Source organism: Macaca nemestrina, chromosome 2 (genome assembly GCF_043159975.1).
Source record: "Macaca nemestrina isolate mMacNem1 chromosome 2, mMacNem.hap1, whole genome shotgun sequence".
Taxonomy (NCBI): domain Eukaryota; kingdom Metazoa; phylum Chordata; class Mammalia; order Primates; family Cercopithecidae; genus Macaca; species Macaca nemestrina.
In genome coordinates, this window is record NC_092126.1 from 120,648,377 (window position 1) to 120,667,885 (window position 19,509).

The following is a 19,509-nucleotide window of genomic DNA, read 5'->3' on the forward strand; positions in this document are numbered from 1 at the left end:
TTTTGTTGTTCTTTTCCATTTTGTTTTTTTGTCTCACACACTTTAAATAAAAATTCAAGCTGGGCACTGTGGCTTACGCCTGTAATCCCAGCACTTTGGGAGGCCGGGGTGGGCGGATCATGAGGTCAGGAGTTTGAGACCAGCCTGGCCAACATGGTAAAACCCCATCTCTACTAAAAATACAAAAATTAGCTGGGTGTGGTGGCGGGCACCTATAATCCCAGCTACTTGGGTGGCTGAGGCAGGAGAATTGCTTGAAACCGGGAAACGGAAGTTGCAGTGAACCGAGATCGCGCCGTTGAACTCCAGCCTAGGTGAAAGAGCGAAACTCCGTCTCTGAAAAAAAAAAGAAATTAAATTTGTTGCCAACATTTAAAAATTCATTGATTTCGTTGTTTTTCATGAACACTGGGATTTTCCTGAAAAATCACAATATGTGCCAATGCTGAGCTGGCATGTCTCTGTGTTCACAGAAACTGCTAATGCTGGATGGCCATTATGCCCCTGGATGGGCCATGGGTTTTCTTGGCACTGCTGCCCTCCCACCCCTGACTAGGGCTGAGACAGAGGCCAAGACGTCAGTGCCATTTATTACTCACACAATATTACTTTTCAAGCGCGTGTGAATAACAATAACAGTAGAAGAAACAAAAGACCATAGGGCACAGTCTCAAGCCATGTGTACGCCCAGCAAATATATGCAACAAAGTACAAAGTGTATCTGTGCCCAATCCAACGTAAGCCTCACTCACATCCAGACCTGCCTGGTTCCTGGAGACCATCACGTGGGACCTTTGCACTGGGCCCTATGCACCCAGGTTACCACCATACACTCGAGTTTTGACCACTCACCAAGGGCCCCTGGGGACCAAAGAATGGTGACTGCCACTTGGTCATGGCAAGCATACTGGCTGATGGTGATATTCTGGGCGTCAGCAATCACATGCTTCCCCACTGGATTGAAGTAGGTGGTACAATCTAGAGAGTGGGGAGAATGAGAACAGTTACATTTAAAATTTCATTTTTATTTTCAGGTTCATCTTATCAAAATAAACAGGGCATGTCTGAAGGTGGCCAAATCCATTCTGTTAAAGATGTGTGCCTCAAAAGCCCAAATAAGACATCAGAGGTTGACTACTGCTTGGAGAACTGTAAGATGCTACAGAGGGATGATTTGTAGCACCACCACCACCACCCACTCATGCCATGTTAAATTCCAGGGCGGTGTTGGGAGGATCTTATACAGTATGGAGTCTGTGTGTGTATCTGGCATTAACTTTTTTTAAACCTAAATCAGTAATTATTTACATCAATTCAACCAATTTTCAGCATTAAGGAGTGATATGAAACAAAACAATCGCTAAGTAACTTGGGCATTGTTTGTTTTTAGAAAAAACCTAGAGGGCCAGATGATTGGGGGAAAGGAACTAACACTCAGATGTGAATTCATATGGGAGTGATTCTCAACAAGACTGTTAACTCAGTTAGCACAGGGTACTAACTCAGTGACGAAGTGATAAGGATGTTAACCAGCATTGGTCAAAGGTAAAATTTTTGTTCTTAGACACCATGTGTCATCAAAGACACCAGCAACCCCCAGAAAATCCAAGGAGCCTCACATTGCTCAAAAAACAGAAACCACACCCATCTTTGATTTTGCCTGAGGAGTTTACTCACTGCCACCTGTCAACGTAGCCATAGCAGCTGTACCACCTGGTCTTACTAAATACACCTTCAAAATCTGCAAGTTTCCTAAAAAGCTGCCAAAAGCTTCCGGCCAGAATCAGGCTGTAACTTCAGAGAATAGCCATGAGCTGTTCTGACCACTCTTGCAGGGAGAACCGTTCACCATCCCCAGCAGACACCACTCATAATTCTTATGCTGCTTCATCCCCATTTCTTTCTCAATGATCAAACTTGAACACCCTCTCTTATATCTCCTGCAAAAGATCATCAGTTCCATCAAACATCCAAACCTGTCCATTACCCCTCTGAAGCCAGGGTGTTTCTCTTTGGGGTAAAGCATTCCAGGGGACTTTGTAAGAAGCTCTGTGAGTCTCCCTTTTTCTCCCTGTAGATGTTACTGCACATTTCTCATTTTTATGACTAAAAATGTTCATTGCAGACATTTTCAAACCACAAAAGACTGTAAGAAAAATATAAAAGGCATTCATAACCTCTTACCACAGAGGTGCAATGAACATTCTAATGAATACCCTTCCAAGCCTTGTTTTAACATGCACATAATAGTCCTCCTTTTAAATGTATTAAAGCACAGCATACATACACAAAAACGCACCCCCACACTTGTAAAACTCCATCCTTCATGCTGCCTGTATTCTGTGTTATTGCCTGACTACATTAGGCACACTCCTTCCTCCACTCAACTCCATCAGCTTCAAAAACAGTCATATTTATATTTCCTTTTTTCTTTTTTGAGATGGAGTTTCACTCTTGTTGCCCAGGCTAGAGTGCAATGGCGCAATCTCGGCTCATGGCAACCTCTGCCTCCTGGGTTCAAGCGATTCTCCTGCCTCAGCCTCCCGAGTAGCTGGGATTACAGGTATGCGCCACTACACCCGGCTAATTTTTGTATTTTTAGTAGAGACGGGGTTTCTCCATGTTGGTCAGATTGGTCTCGAACTGCCAACCTCAGGTGATCCGCCCACCTCAGCCTCCCAAAATGCTGAGATTACAGGCGTGAGCCACCATGCCTGGCCTATATTTACATTTCAGTATTACTTCTTTCAAAGGATGTTAATAATGCCAAATTCTACTTCTAGTGAAAATTCACTCTCAAAGCAATCAACCTATGTTCTCTGGGTAAAGAAGAGATTTTAGAATAGGAAAAAATTTATAACATCTGGTTTAACACCCTCACTACACAAATGAGGAGCTATGAGAGATCAGCTCTTACCACTTCTATCACAGCACACAGCTTATTGCCACCAATATGAGTTCTGAATCAGAGGTGTTCAGCCTGCAAAAACCCTGGCTGAGACCAGGTTCCCAAAATATTAAAAAAAAAAAAAAAAAAAAAAAGCAAGTTCCTGTCATACTTGTAAAGTTCAAATATTTTGATTTATTGTGGTCCATAATGAAAGAGAATCAAATGGCTCTGAAAAGATGCATGAACAAGAGCAAATAATAGTAGTTGTCATTGTTTTCTTTGTTCATTCCTAATGCCAAAATTAATACTGTTTGGGTTTCTGTAAATGTAGTTATGCAATATGAAGTCTAAGAATTTTTTTTTTTTTTGAGACACGGTCTCACTCTGTCACCCAGGCGGGAGTACAGTGGCACAATATCAGCTCACTGCAACCTCCGCCTCCTGGGTTTGAGCAATTCTCCTGTCTCAGCCTCCTAAGTAGCTGGGGCTACAGGTACATGCCACCATGCCCAGCTAATTTTTGTATTTTTAGTAGAGACAGAGTTTCACCTTATTGGTTAGGTTGGTTTCGAACTCCTGACCTCAGGTGATCCACCCGCTTTGGCCTCCCAAAGTGCTGGGATTACAGGCATGAGCCACTGCGCCCAGCCAATATAAAGTCTAAGAATAAGAAATTTTAATATAACCTACTTGGGCATACCAAGAATGTAAAGTAAAAAACATGGAATTCAAGGCCAAAAGAGGCAGAGAGACTTGTAAAATTTAATTTTGACTTAACGGCAAGACATTTTCTTCCTGTATAACATTAAATGACAAACGAATAGAAAAATATGGGTTTTAGTAGTTTTGTTGAAAACCCAGTAATTGGTTCTTAGTTATTTCAAACAAGTTATTTCAGTTGACTAGTAACCAGTCAACTGAGCAGTAACAGGAACTTCCTTGTGGAAGACAGAAATATCTTTTTCAATGGAAAATATGGAATAGGTTTTTCTACACAGCCTGGATCCAATTATTAGCAAGTCCAAAATTTTGGATTCTGATTACAAAAACTTCATGCTCAAATGACATTTTCCCAAAATGCAACTGAGCTTCATATGTCTCAGGAGTCAATACAAGCTGTGAATTAAATTTTAATTAAATGTTGAAGAATTAAAAAGAAAGTAATGACTAAGAGACAGGCATAGGTATGTGGGCCAAATATTTGGTATTATGAAGAAAACAGCAAGATACTTTAAAGTTTTACACGGAGAGATCCTCCTTCACAAATGTCATATTAAATTAGAGATACAAATGCTTGTTTGCAGCTGACAGGAAAATTCTGAACGCTTGAATGTAATACAAGATCTGCTAGGACCAAGAGCACATATTAGAAATTCACTTTGTAACTCAAAGAAAGATCCCTTACACCTCTTTACTTAGCTGAATCAAGTATCATGATGTGTAAATCTTTCATTAGCATCTACCCAACATTTACCCAGAACATATATACACCACCAATGTGAGCTGCCTGAGTTGCACATGTAAGTCCTCACTGGTTAGCCTAAAATAGCCATTCCAGCAACTGTGGGTGTGAATCTGACACACATATTTGTATCTTAAAATTGTTAGATTGTAACCACAACTTTTACAATCCTGCTTTAGCAGTGATTATTCTAGAGGCCTCAATGCAACCTAAGCCCTTTACTTACATTGATTCATAACCCTGTCCAAGAGATGAATCAGATGCCAGAAGTTACTAAATATGAGTCAAGTTCCTTCTTGTCATTTTTACTTAAATTATGGCTCATAAAGCTAAAAGGATCACAATTCTATACAACTATCTTCTTATGAATGAAAGGAGCTGCTTAGAAAAAGCACCCCCCATGCCCTCAGAAAACAATTCAGCCAGAGGCCGGGCGCGGTGGCTCACCCCTGTAATTCCAGCACTTTGGGAGGCTGAGGCGGGCAGATCACGAGGTCAAGAGATCAAGACCATCCTGGCCAACATGGTGAAACCTTGTCTCTACTGAAAATACAAAAATTAGCCAGGCGTGGTGGCACACACCTGTAGTCCCAGCTACTCGGGAGGCTGAGGCAGGAGAATTGCTTGAATCCACGAGGCGGAGATTGCAGTGAGCCGAGATTGCGCCACTGCACTCCGGCCTAGCAAGACTCCGTCTCAAAAAAAAAAAAAAAGGAAAAGAAAACAATTCAGCCAGAGTCACCCTTTCTTGAGAGAAAGGGCAAAAAATGGTGTTGCATTCCAACTTCAGTTGGACTGATTTCTATATTAATAGATATTAATTAATGAATATGCATTGCAGTCAGATCCCAACTTGAGCAGTTATAAGCATCACCTCATTTAAAACTCAAAATGATGCTAGAAGAAGGAAACTAAGTTTTATTTTAAAAAAGAAAACTGAAGCCTGGAGAAGTCAAATCACCAGCCACAGCTCATAAAACTGGTAGGTAGGGCAAGGCACAGTGGCTCACACCTGTAATCCCAGCACTTTGGGAGGCAGAGGTGGGCAGATCACTTGAGGCCAGGAGTTCAAGACCAGCCTGGCTAACATGGCAAAACCCAGTCTCTACTAAAAATACAAAAACTAACTGGGTGTGTGGCTGGGCGCGATGGCTCACGCCTGTAATCCCAGCACTTTGGGAGGCCGAGGCGGGCAGATCACAAGGTCAGGAGATCGAGACCATCCTGGCTAACATGGTGAAACCCCATCTCTACTAAAAATACAAAAAATTAGCCGGGCGTGGTAGCGGGCACCTGTAGTCCCAGCTATTCGGGAGGCTGAGGCAGGAGAATGGCGTGAACCTGGGAGGCGGAGCTTGCAGTGAGCGGAGATCATGCCACTGCACTCCAGCCTGGGTGACAGAGCGAGACTCTGTCTCAAAAAAAAAAAAAAAAAAAAAAATTAACTGGGTGTGGTGGCAGGCACTTGTAATCCCAGCTGCTCAGGAGGCTGAGGCATGAGAATCGCTTGAACCTGGGAGGTGGAGGTTGCAGTGAGCAGAGATCACGCCACTACACTCCAGCCTGGGTGACAGAGTGAGACTCTATCACAAAAAAAAAGAAAAAGAAGAAGAAAAGAAAAGATAAAATAACTGATAGATGGGGAACTGGGGTTGGAGCCCAGGCCTGGTCAGCGATGGCCAACCAACTGCAGACTGTAGACCTCTGGCCAATCTGGGACCCAGATTCACACAGATTCACCTTGTGTGAATTTCACACAGATTCATTCTGTGTGAAATTTTAAAAATAACTGCCATTATTAAAAAATGTTTATACAAAAAGCACGAATTTCCCACTATTCTTAGAAATCAATTTGCTACATTCAGTGGGAATTTCTCATGGCCACAATATTTGGAATTAAGGAGTCAAGACTCCCCTCAGACTAGACATGAGCTATTCAGTTTGCCATACTCTCCACCATTCCCTAGCACCCTGCACTGGGGCAACTTTGTTTATGTGTTCCTTGCTGGGCCATACTGGCAGTTATGTCCTTAACAACACATACAGATAAACCCCAAGGAACACAGGGAAAGTCTCCTTACACAACTTTTCTGAACACTATGGAAGACACTTGACCTGGTCAAGCTCCCAAATACTTGAGTGGCTTAATTGAGACTGAGCTGCTTTAGCTGTTGACAAACCTGAACAGGTTCAGAAAATTCCTCAACCCCAAGACTGCAGCGTCCTTGATTAAGCATGGCTATGTAATCTTTAGATGACTCAAAGGGCTCTATTCTTTGGCAATAAAGGCAGTTACTTACTGTCATATTTGAAGGTGATGTTGTACAGCCCACTGTTTCTGCTGGCCGGCCCCACTCCCTGTGGGAAAACAAGAGAACACGATGCAGAGTGAAGCCAATTTGCTCTTCCAACACAAATCCCCATGGAGTCCAAATGCAGGCAGCACTGCTGAGACCCAGGGTCATGCCAGTCCCCGGACATCGTCCACCACTCTTTCTGCCCACTTCATGGCCCCCCATAGCTGTCAAACTCCGGCCAGCCCAGGAGATTCCTAAGTGCCAGGCCATAGGGATCATGAGCACTCACTTCTGTAAAACAATAGGGGCAAGCTGTTCTACATTTAGGGGTTAAATAATAATTCATTAACAGTAAAATTGGGAGAGAGACCAAGAGCTGCCAGCTGGAGCCCTTCCAGTTAGATCCACTTTGAGCACTGATTGGTCATAAAATTCGCCTACTCCAGACGCCCTCATCCGCAAGCTCTATTAAGCCACAACAGATAGGCAATTCCTCAAGTCTAAGGAAACTGGTTTCTCATTTCAAGACTGGGAATGAGTGTGGGAATAAGTTGTTACTTTTAATGAGAAAATTCTTCACTGCATCCATACCTATGCTTGGAATACATAGTGTGGGTCATAAAAAAAAAAGAAAAGAAAAGAAAAAAAGACTTTAAAAGGCCTAACTCTTATTCTTGGTGATGTGGTCATTAGCCATCTGCACTCTTAATACCAGGGCTAACAACTGTGCCAGACTTCCCACTTTAATTATAGCATCCACAGAGTGAGCCACGGAATCCTCCTGTTGACCCCACCTTTTCCACCACTTACCCATCATGAGAAAGAGCAGCTACAGATCTATCAACTCCAATTTACCTGTTTCTGTAATACTCTGCAAATGTGCCATTCAGCATTAATCACAGAATTCTCCAAAATATGTTAATTCTGAAATGCTAAATGATGGGAAAATATTCCAGCCACACAGCTAAAGTTTCCACTGAACAAGAAGGATGTTGGAGGGAACCATATGCTGGCAGCCTGGCATTTAATGGGCAATTGTTACACCAAAACAAAATGTGGAGAACACTTCTGATGGAGCCCAGGGTTTCTGGCCACAACCACATGACATCCATAAGCCACAGGCATGTTCACGCTGCTTATCCTGAAGCCAGGCACACCCACTGAAAGTGTATCCCTGAATTCAGATATACATGGGCCTTAGGAAAGCACAACTGGGCAGAGAGGGGCACATGGACACACCCACCCAACCCCTACTCTAAGGTGAGGAATAAGTAACAGAAAACCTAAATCCACATGGCACACCAGCTCACAATCTACTGAAGCTCCCCTTCTTCATAGTTCACCTTCCTTTTCCAGCTTTCCTCCTCCTGCCTCTCTCCCCACATATACAAGATTCCAGAATTCCTCACCTGAACTAAAACACTTTGGAAAGTGTTGTGAACTTATTAAAATCCTAAGAGTGTCTATAACTGCTTAGGGACAAGACCACAGTTTGTACAACTAAAGGCTGCTCAACCTGCAGATGGCAGACTCCAGAGTAACACAACCAGGTAGGAGACCAGGAACGAGACAATCCAATCCCCCAAGACCAAAGCCCAAGATCCCCAAATCACACTCTTCTGTGCTCTTATAAGCCCCCAAGACATAAACTCAATCCCCATCTATTAGGAGCCAGACATTATGCCAGCTACGCTGGCAAACAAAACAGCCACTGTCCCCCACCTCGTGAAATGAATTAACATGGGGTTCATTATTTCAAAGAAGAGTAACTGGGTAGGTAGATTATATCCTAGGCATGCAGATAAATTTCACATCACACCGTGGCCCTCCAAGAATGCCGTTTAGATGGCAAAACAAGGTATATATAGCAAGGGTGAAAGAGCCTGGTGTTAGGGAAGTACAGTGTATGAAATACCACAAGACAGCCCTTGAGTAAGGATGAATGAAGGACGGGTAAGACAACAGGTTCCAGAAGCTTAACAGGGGGAAGGATAACTGGGCTAGAATGAAGAGGAAAGCAGGGTAGCATCATGGGAGGAAAAGAAAACTGTAATCTAGAAGCCAAGATTAGTACCTCAATCCTCCTATCCTCCACTGGATACCCGATGGCAAACCACTCTACTCTAGGGGTTCCCAACCCCCGGGCCCTGGACTGGTCCTGGTCCATGGCCTGTTAGGAACCAGGCCACACAGCAGGAGGCAGTCAGCGGGCGAGCATTACCACCTGAGCTCTGACTCCTGTCACATTAGCAGTGGCATTGGATTCTCATAGGAGCACAAACCCTACTGTGAATTGTGCATGCGAGGGATCTAGGCTCCTTATGAGAATCTAATGCCTGATGATCTGAGGTGGAACAGTTTGATCCCGAAACCATTCCCTACTGACCCCCCAGTGCATGGAAAAATTGTCTTCCACAAAACTAGTCCCTGGTGCTAAAAAAAAGGTGGGGACCGCTGCTCTACACCACTGGGTCTGGGTCTCCTCAACGGTCTTTTTTTTTTTTTTTTTTTAAGAATTTACATGGCTTTCCTCTAGGAGGTGGTTTTGAGGAAGATCAAATGAAGCCAGGTACAGGAGGGACTTCTAAAAGGAAACACATTCCATCTAACACCATGCTTCCTGGTGCATAGGGATCCTAGCGACCAATCACCTTACTTGTCAGACGTAGCTTTTTTTGTTGTTCCAGTTTCCTTATATGTCTTTTGTTTGTTTCCTCTATATTCCTATTGCAACGCACTATTCACAGGTATTTACTGGGCAATGGCCAATGCATTGTGGAAAGGAGCCCAAGACAGTGAGGTGTGCTATGCCATGCATTCAAGAACCTAAATCCCTCCAAATAAAGTCTCTGTGATATGTGTGGAGCTGTTCAGAGGGGGGCCCAGTGAGGCTGGCCTGGAAGGAAGGTGAAGCTTACCTGTGGCATCCATTCACTCTCTGCTGAGCATTCCACCTTGGCCTAAGACTCACAAGGCTGGGCACTCAGCTATGAACGAGACCCAGGTCTTGACCTCAAGGGGCTCTGGCCACGTGCATAACTGCCCTCGCTCCCCTGCTTTGAGCCCTTCACTGGCTCCCTGCCCCTCCAGATCATTCCTGACGTGACACCTGCCTACCTTCCCAGTCACTCCCTCTTACACCTTATAAACCCTTTGGACACTACAGTTCTGCTTGGAAAATGTCCTCAGGCATGCCTGCATTCTCAGAATCCCCTCCTCTTCTCTTCCTATCACCCAGGTCAGCTGCTTGCCACATCACACTGTGTTCCTGACACATCGGTCTGCCCGCTACTCACTTGAGGGGAACATGGTAATTCATTCCCACAATTGGAGTAGCATGGCACTTTTAGGGATGTAGATGCAAAATGGTAGTTCCAATTCCACAGAAAATCAGAGATCATAAGACCCCGTGGCCATCTAAGCCTGGTCATGGAGCTCAGAAGCAGGAGAAAACATCCCAGGTATCAGTTCTTACATGCATTTTAAAGACCTTTTGGCAGGGCGCAGTGGCTCACACCTGTAATCCCAGCACTTTGGGAGGCCGAGGCAGGTGGATCACCTGAAGTCAGGAGTCCGAGACCAGCCTGGCCAACATAGTGAAACCCCGTCTCTACTAAAAATACAAAAAATTAAGTAGGTGTGGTGGCAGGTGCCTGTAATCCCAGCTTGAGAGGCTGAGGCAGGAGAATCGTTTGAACCTGGGAGGCAGAGGTTGCAGCAAGCCAAGATCGCGCCATTGCACTCCATCCTGGATGACAAGAACAAAACTCCATCTCAAAAAAACACACAAAACAACAACAACAAAAAACCTTTCACTCCTGGAATTCCTCAAGTGCACAGCTTCTCAGCACATGCATCACAGATGCTCTATCAGGCTGTCCTTAGCTCAACACCCAAATAATGCTTCAGCTGCTCTAGAGCCCTCAGAAACCACCTTAGCAATGGTATCCCAGGCTAGCCCATGGTGCACTTCTATTTTCTTTACACCTCATGATAGATAGAATGATAGCCCCTTAAACATGTCCATATTCTAGTCCCCAGAACCTGTGACTATGCTATTTTACAGAGCAAAAGAGACTATGGAGATGTAAAGTTCAAGTATCCTGAGATGGGAAGAGTATTCCGGGTTCTCCAAGTGGGCCCAATAACCACAAGGTCTTTATAAGAGGGAGACAGAAGGCTCAGAATCAGAGAAAGACATGTGACAATGGAATGAGGAGAGACAGAAAGAGAGATCAATTTGAAGTACTGGTTCTGAGGTCAGAGGAAGGAGGAGCTAAGGAGCCACAGAATGCAGGCCACCTCTGGAGACTGAAAAAGGCAAAGAATGGATCCTCCCCTACAGCCTCCAGAAGGAGCCAGCGCAGCCAACACTTTGATTTTGGCCACATTAAGATCCATTTTAGAATTCCGACCTCCAGAACTATAAGACAATAAGGTAGGTCATTTTAAGCCACTAAGGTTTTGGTTATTTATTATAGCAGCAACTGAAAGCTAATATACACTCACATAATTTCAGCTGCAATATGGATAAAATAGATCTCTATGTCACACACACATGGCACGTGCTGTCATTCCTCCACTCTACCCCCCAGCACCTGGAGCTGATCCCTGTACTTGTGTTCTCCCCAACCCAAGCTTCAGGCAGGCATACAACATGGACCCATCAGAGCTGCTGCTTGAGATTCTGCTGTCCTAGATGCGGGCTTCTGTGGGCTGACCTGGGGCTGACCCCAGAAGCAGAGAAGTGGTTAAGACAATAGGTTTTGGAGTTACGCAGATGTGTGTTTAAACCACCACATTTCCAGCTGTGTTACTCTGGGTAAATTTCTGAACCTCCCTGAGCTATAAAGTGTTTGAATAGGCTGGGTGCAGTGGCTTACACTTGTAATCCCAGCACTTTGGGAGGCCAAGGCGGGCGCATCACCTTAGGTCAGGAGTTCCAGACTAGCCTGGCCAACATGATAAAACCCCGTCTCTACTAAAAATACAAAGATTAGCCAGGCGTGGTGGGTGTCTGTAATTCCAGCTACTTGGGAGGCTGAGGCAGGAGAATTGCTTGAATCCGGGAGGTGGAGGTTGCAGTGAGCCAAGATCGCACGCACCATTTCACTCCAGCCTGGGCAAAAAGAGTGAGGCTCCATCTCAAAAGAAAAAAAAAAGTGTTTAAATAAAACTTTGTGAGGCTCCATCTCAAAAGAAAAAAAAAAGTGTTTGAATAAAACTTTGTGGAAAGCACTGTGTGACATGACATATATCAAGTGCTCAGCATAGCATCTGACACACAATAAACTCAGAAATGTTTTACATTATCCTTCCCAAGAAGGTCACTGCCTTAATAAGCAGGTGAGAGTTGTACTGCAGGACAAGTTACAAAGAGATACATGAGGAAGACTGGAGAAAGGTCACAGGTGGTGTATTTCCTAGGTATGAACTGCCTTCTGCATCCAGAACCTTGGAGGATTGTGGAAGATAAGACAGACAGGTCAGGGCAAGGTACTGGTAGGCACTGATCACCAGACTAAAATGCATTCAACAGATGGTCATGGAGGCCCAGTAAGTCCAGTTCTATTAAGGGCATAGGTTGGATTGGAAGAGGAGAGGCTGAAGACAGAGCCCAGGAGGACAGCCCTCAAAACCCCTGCCTATAGTCCTGGACATGACACATAGTCCTTGATAAGTATAAGTTTTCTGCCTGAATAAATGAATGCATTATTAAGCCAAGTAATATACCCTAAGAACCTAGCTTGGTGTTACACTGATTTATGGGCTTAGAATGAGGGCCCACACTAAGAGAAAACAGATAAGGCAACTTACAAGGCTGCTGACCAGCTTTGCAAACTGTTCTTCAGGAAACAATTCCAAGCTTATAGCTACTATACCGTTTTTGATATTTAATGAGCTGATGATTAAAAATACTTGTCTGTTGCCTGTTACTTAAAAACTATAAATGCCAATGCAGTGGCCTCGGGGTGCCACATTCTTAGTTAATTAAGCACCCCCATTTGCTGCACTAACGGGTAGCTTTTAATTTGTTCCAAAGGGAGCTAAGCAGCAAGCCCTGGCTGCCTGGAGCGCTGCTATGAAATTCCTTTGGTTAGGCCAGGCGCAGTGGCACACGCCTGCAATCCCAGCACTTTGGGAGGCCGAGGCAGGAGGATCACCTAAGGTTGGGAGTTCGAGACCAGCCTGACCAACATGGAGAAACCCCGTCTCTACTAAAAATACAAAAAATTAGCCGGGTGTGGTGGCACATGCCTGTAATCCCAGCTACTCATGAGGCTGAGGCAGGAGAATCACTTGAACCTGGGAGGCGGAGGTGGCAGTGAGCCGAGATCACGCCATTGCATTCCAGCCTGGGCGACAGAGGGAGAATCTGTCTCAAAAAAAAAAAAAAAAAAGAAAGAAAGAAATTCCTTTGGTTGGTGCTCTATGGTCAGTAGGGACGGAAGCAGCAAATCAGAACATAATGGAGAAAACATCTTTAACTCAGGAAGGGAGGGGAGGATAACCCTTAAGGGCTCTAAAAGAATAAAATTCAAAAGCTAAAATCCCACACCACGCTCCAGCCATATGGCAAAGAAGCAAAGGCCTGGATACAGAGAGGCCAGCAGCGGAGCAGGATCCACAGGCAGCAGCCAGGGGCAGCCATGAAGGTGATCAGACAGCCAACTTCCTGACGGGCCTTCGGGCATTCTAAGCCATTTGAAGACACTAACTTCCCAGAGCAACATTTCCAATTCACCTCCAGCACAGCTTAACTGCCATTTTGGAAAAATGCATTTCAAGAAGAACTGTGCTAAATATAGCACCCCTCTTCCAGTGGAAGGCAGGCCAAACTTTCGAATCAAGTAAGGAACGTTCAGAAAGCCAGTAATGTTTTAGTGAACAGAGTCAGAGTAAAAATTTAAATAAGAGCATTCGCACAAAGAACTGAGACTTTTTTTTTTTTTTTTTTTTTTTTTGAGACAGAGTCTTGCTTTGTTGCCTAGGCTGGAGTGCAGTGGTGCGATCTCGGCTCACTGCAACCTCCGCCTCCCAGGTTCAAGTGATCCCATCCCCTCAGCCTCCCGAGTAGCTGGGATTACAGGTGCCCACCACCATGCCCGGCTAATTTTTGTATCTGTAGTAGAGACGGGTTTTGCCATGTTGGCCAGGCTGGTCTCAAACTCCTGACCTAAGGTGATCCACTTGCCTTGGCCTCCCAAAGTGCTGATATTACAGGCATGAGCCACTCACTGTGCCCGGCCAGAAGATGGTTTTTTAAAGGTACACCTAGTAACTACTTAAAACTAAGGCCAACTCATATATATATATATATTTGTTGTTGTTGTTGTTGTTGTTGTTTTTTGAGATAGTCTTGCTTTGTCGCCCAGGCTGGAATGCAATAGTGTGATCTTGGCTCACTGCAGTCTCCACCTCCTGGGTTCAAGAGATTCTTTTGCCTCAGCTTCCCGAGGCTGGGATTACAGGTGCCCACCACCATGTCTGGCTAATTTTTGTATTTTTAGTAGAGAGGGGTGTTTCCCCATGTTGGTCAGTCTGGTCTTGAACTCCTGATCTCAAGAGATCCGCCCACCTTGACCTCCCAAAGTGCTGGGATTACAGGCGTGAGCCACCAGGCCCGGCCATACTTTCTGTTTTTCTATAACATATTCTCTATCTTGGGCTTCCAGTGTGTAACATAGCAGACAGTGCTGTGAGGCTTAAAATGTACAACGGGACTAACATCTTTGTCTCTGACCAATGGATATGAGAAGGGTGAGACGAAGCAGAATATGGGGCCATTTGACTCCATGCCAATTCAGATGGTTTCATAAACAAAGACAGACCCCACTTACTTCAGTTCAAACCTTTAACAACAACAACAACAAAAAGTCGGCAAAGGCAGAGAAGCCCCAGGTGATGTAAGCTGAAGAGAATGCTGGTGAACCCTAAACACAGGGAAAATAAATCAAAAGCCGGCCTGGATCTATTCAAGATATTCCCTCCACATTCCCAGGAGCTGTTCTCTCTCTCTCTCTCTCAAATTGAGATGCAACCAACTTCAGAAATGAAGGATGCCAGCAGTCTGATTTGGAGGTGAGGTCTTGGATGCATAGCAAGGAACACACAAGCTCTGGGGGAGTGCTGCTGGGTTCCCACCAGCAATTACCACATTGGCCCAAAAAGACCCGGAGATCTTAAGCTAATTAAAGAGATTTGCTTGGGGGAGTAGGAAATCACTACTCCAGAGCATGGCCTGTGCACCAGACCAAAGCCGTAATCATGATTCATCTCTGACATGTTGCTAATCAGCACACACATGTTCCTAATTTCACGCTCTCCAAAGGAAAGCTGAAGGGACAATTGTTTCTGAGCTTTAACATGAAGCCGACCCATGCCAAGTGACCATGTGTCCTGCTTATCAAACTGAGAGCTCTAGTTTTCATCCGAATTTCTTTTCACTGTCCCACCCCTCCACTCACTCTGCCCCCCGAAATCCATTCACTAAAGATGAAGATTTGTTAGGACAGTGGCGTGAGTTGTTTCTCTGACAGCAACTGCTCTAAATGACGGTGGCCCGAATGGAACTGCATATATATATATATTTTTTTTTTTTTTTTTTTTTTTTTTTGAGACGGAGTCTCGCTCTGTCGCCCAGGCTGGAGTGCAGTGGCGCGATCTCAGCTCACTGCAAGCTCCGCCTCCCGGGTTCACGCCATTCTCCTGCCTCAGCCTCCCGAGTAGCTGGGACTACAGGCACCTGCCACCACGCCCGGCTAGTTTTTTGTATTTTTTAGTAGAGACGGGGTTTCACCGTGTTAGCCAGGATGGTCTCGATCTCCTGACCTCGTGATCCACCTGTCTCGGCCTCCCAAAGTGCTGGGATTACAGGCTTGAGCCACCGCGCCCGGCCTGGAACTGCATATATATATATATATATATATATATTTTTTTTTTTTTTTTTTTTTTTTTTGAGGCGGAGTCTCGCTCTGTCGCCCAGGCTGGAGTGCAGTGGCGCGATCTCGGCTCACCGCAAGCTCCGCCTCCCGGGTTCACGCCATTCTCCTGCCTCAGCCTCCCGAGTTGCTGGGACTACAGGCACCCGCCAACTCGCCCGGCTAGTTTTCCTGTATTTTTTTAGTAGAGACGGGGTTTCACTGTGTTAGCCAGGATGGTCTCGATCTCCTGACCTCGTGATCCGCCCGTCTCGGCCTCCCAAAGTGCTGGGATTACAGGCTTGAGCCACCGCGCCCGGCAGAACTGCATATATTTTTAAATGTCCTTCCCCACGCCTGACTTTATGATTTTCTTATTGCTTTGCCACTGGAACCAGCCATGCAGCTAAAGCCCAGAGATATCAACACAGACGCATACACACGCAACGCACACAAGCAAACTTTCTTCCTGGGTTTAAAAACAAGGCAAAACAAAGTTGTGCAGTCTCCTTAGTTTTCACAAAGCAAAAACTCAAGTACTTTTTCCAATTAGTCTGTTAAGGATCTGGGCCGTGTGTTCTCCCATGGCTGATACTCACAAATAGACAGGATTGTTCCATTTTTCCAATTCCGAAAACGTTAGAGACAAGCTATAAAACATGCCTCTGGACGGAGAGCCAGACCTTTCCCTCTGCTTCGTGCACCACTCCCATCCACTCAAATGAGAACCGCATGTTAGAGAACTGGCATCTTTAAGGTAACAGTCAACCCATCTGTAGTTTAAAAAGCATACACAGACTCAGATTAACTGTGTCTGTGTATGCTTTTTCCATAAATACTGGGTACAAAGAAGAAGCAAACAACCAACCACCCAAATACCCACCCAGCAAATTGGCTACTGACTCACTCTCACTTAGCTGTGAAAGAACAGTTACAAAGGCTTCACACTCCAGAAGCCCAAAAAGTCTCTTCCTATGAGGGCAAAATAGTGATTAGACAATAGAGGAAAACTTAAAGCTATAAACATGATTGTTATGCCTAAGCTGAGAGGAAATGTTCAGATCAAAACACAACTACTAATGAAAAGCCTTAGGACCACACAGAGAGGTGCATCGAATTGTGCCGACTTCAAATACCACTGTTTCCGAGGCCCGGGGACTGAGTCTCCAAATACTATGTCACATCTGGAATTCTGCTTTTACAGCACAAATGCCTGTAGAAATGGGGGATTGTGACGTTGCCATGGGGACCCAGCCTCCTCCACCCCAACAGGTCCCCGGCAAGCCCCACACACATGCTTCCTTCAAGGTGGATTTCGCGTATTTGGAAATTATGGAAGGCCGTCCTTTTAGGTTTCAGTGTTAATGGAAACATTACAGGACATGCTAGAAAGCAAGGCAACCCCTTCTGTCAGCCGATTAAGTCTGTCCACATGGTGGTCTCAGACAGAAAAACCTCCTTAAAATAACAGTGGGAAGCAGTAAGTCAGCATTAGGCCCTTTTTCAAAATTTGTGGCTTTCCCCGACTTTCTCTAGGAAGGAGACAGGCTTCAAGCATCCTTTTAAACTCTCCTGTTCTCTAGCTGCAAAAATCCAAGTGAGTCAACCTATGCTCAAAACTGCCAGCCATTGGTAGCCCATCTCAGGCTCCAAGTAGCCTTGCCCTTGCTGAACTGAACCTCTCATGCCACCCTGCAGGGCTACTGGCCAATGCAGCATGTATTTGCTTTTAATTACTGATGACCCTGTTTTTGTTAAGAGGAAAAGGTTACTAGAACCTTTGGAGAATCCTGTGAAAAATAATCCTTCCCCAATTTCCCCCAGAGACTTTTCATACACAATTTTGGGAGGCTCCCAGAGCTCAGGAAGGCCACCCAAGGGCCTCTGAGGGGTTCACAGGCCCCCAGGTCCAAAGCCACATTTAGATGCAAAAAATCCCGAGACCCCACTTAGAAATCAGAGAGTGCATCTTGGCTTTGCCAGTTCCCTGGGATGCAGACCCTCCAACTTACCTCTCCAGGTGTGGATTCAGATAGCAACATATGAAATATCCACACATATACCATAACCACCCTTGGGTGACCCCAGCTGGTTCTGTCCCCCAGAAGTGAATATTCTCTCATTCATTCTGACTAGAATATTCCAAGCTAAAGCCAGAATGACTCTTCTAATGAGTATCTGCCTCTCTCTGCAAGGTCTGTCCTTTCCCAGAAGCTTTCCAGGGGAGAGGGAAGAAATCAGCCCAGAGGTGAAGCCACAGTCACCAAGCTTTGACAGGCAGATGGGAGGAGAGGGTAAGGCCTCCTGTTTCACGGCCCTGCCCGGCCCAGGGGTGACACTCATGATGTGTCCTCCTGATCAAACCATTTCCATCTAGTCTCTTAGACAGCAGGTCCTGAAACATCCCGCTGAGATGCAGCCAGGGTTTCTGAGTGCCTTTGAGTGTGTGTGTTGTCAGTATTTGTGCCCAGCCACACAGCCAACAACAACAACAAAAAAGCACCAGGAAGTCAGCAGTGCCGGCTCCAGGTGTTAACACTTAGCGCATCCTGCCCAGCCCCCTCCAGCTTGAGGCCGGCCGCCTGGGAGCCGGACACAGCAATTAGACCCTTCCCGGGCCAGGCGCCTTTGTCCCCTTGCTAACATCATTAGTGTCTGACTTCCTGTGCACAACGGGGCCTCCCGGGGGGCAATCGCCGGCTGACCGGGGCAAGGCATTAGACTTCCTTTGTCAAAGACCCTCAAATGTTAACAAGCATGTGAACAAGCTTCTCCTCCCCCACCCCCTCCCACCTCAGCTGCTCCTCCAGCCCACCACTCTCAACTGGCTTGGTTCTCCCCAAGCTGTGGGAATCCGAGTTACTTGGGAGAAATATCAAGTCTCAATGCTGGGCAAGCAGCACTGCCTTTCTGCAGAAAGAGCCTCCAAACCTGATTTCCTAGAACCTTTCAGTATAAGCATGCAACTCACACTCGCTGAGTGCCCACTGGTTACAATGGCTGTGTAACCACCGTCCTGCCTTAAGTAGGGTGAAACAAAGAAAGGTGAAAGTCCCAGGCTGTGCCACACCCAGCCCAGTGCCCATCAACCATAGGCGCACTGTTCCTGTGTTCATGGACTGAAGTGCAAAGTTGGCCTCAAGATGCAAGGACTTTGAAGGTTTGAGTGGTATCCTGAGGCCTTCAGAAAAATACTGGTGAGATCTGAAAACGGGATGAGTGTGAGTTGCTATATAGCTGCAATCTACCATCATCCCTCTCTTGGCAATACTATCACCACCAAGGCCAAAATCACTTTGCTTTCATTTACCCCTCATTACCAAGAGTCACAGCTTCTTATTTGGGGGGGAACTGTGGTGCATGTGTGCACACACATTGGCACACAGTATTTTCGGGAGGCTTCTGGACCCCTGAGGCCCCCAGACCTCTCACCTGCCTTACAGTCCAGCTCCACTCAATAGCTTGATAGCTTAAAGCCACGTCTGTTGAATAATAGAGAGTGGTTTTACTTTGGCGATTAAAAACAAAATTCAGGGCAGCCACAGTGGCTCACACCTGTAATCCCAGCATTTTGGGAGGTGGAGGCCAGTGGATTGCTCGAGCCCAGGAGTTTAAGACCAGCCTGGGCAAAATGGTGAAACCCATTTCTACAAAAAGTACAAAAATATTAGCCAGGCATGGTGGTACACACCTGTAGTCCCACACACCTGTAGTCCCAGCTACTCGGGAGGCTGAGGCAGGGGGATCGCTTGAGCCAAGGAGGTTGAGACTGTAGTGAGCCGAAATCACACCACCACACTCCAGACTGGGTGACAGAGCAAGACACTGTCTCAAAAACAAAACGAGGGCTGGGCGCAGTGGCTCACATTTGTAATCCCAGCACTTTGGGAGGCCGAAGCTGGGGATCACAAGGTGAGGAGTTCAAGACCAGCCTGGCCA

General features: G+C 45.7%; 1 protein-coding gene across 1 annotated transcript in view; it reads right to left on the reverse strand.

The window, feature by feature from the left end:
- LOC105482558 (interleukin 17 receptor D) overlaps nucleotides 1–19,509 on the reverse strand; it is a 77,519-nt gene that overhangs the window by 24,213 nt on the left and 33,797 nt on the right. The window contains exons 2-3 of the mRNA XM_011742733.2: nucleotides 6,653–6,710; nucleotides 853–978 (exon numbers count right to left, since the gene is read on the reverse strand). Coding sequence (XP_011741035.2) covers nucleotides 853–978; nucleotides 6,653–6,710 — 184 coding nt within the window. The remainder of the gene's footprint in view (nucleotides 1–852; nucleotides 979–6,652; nucleotides 6,711–19,509) is intronic.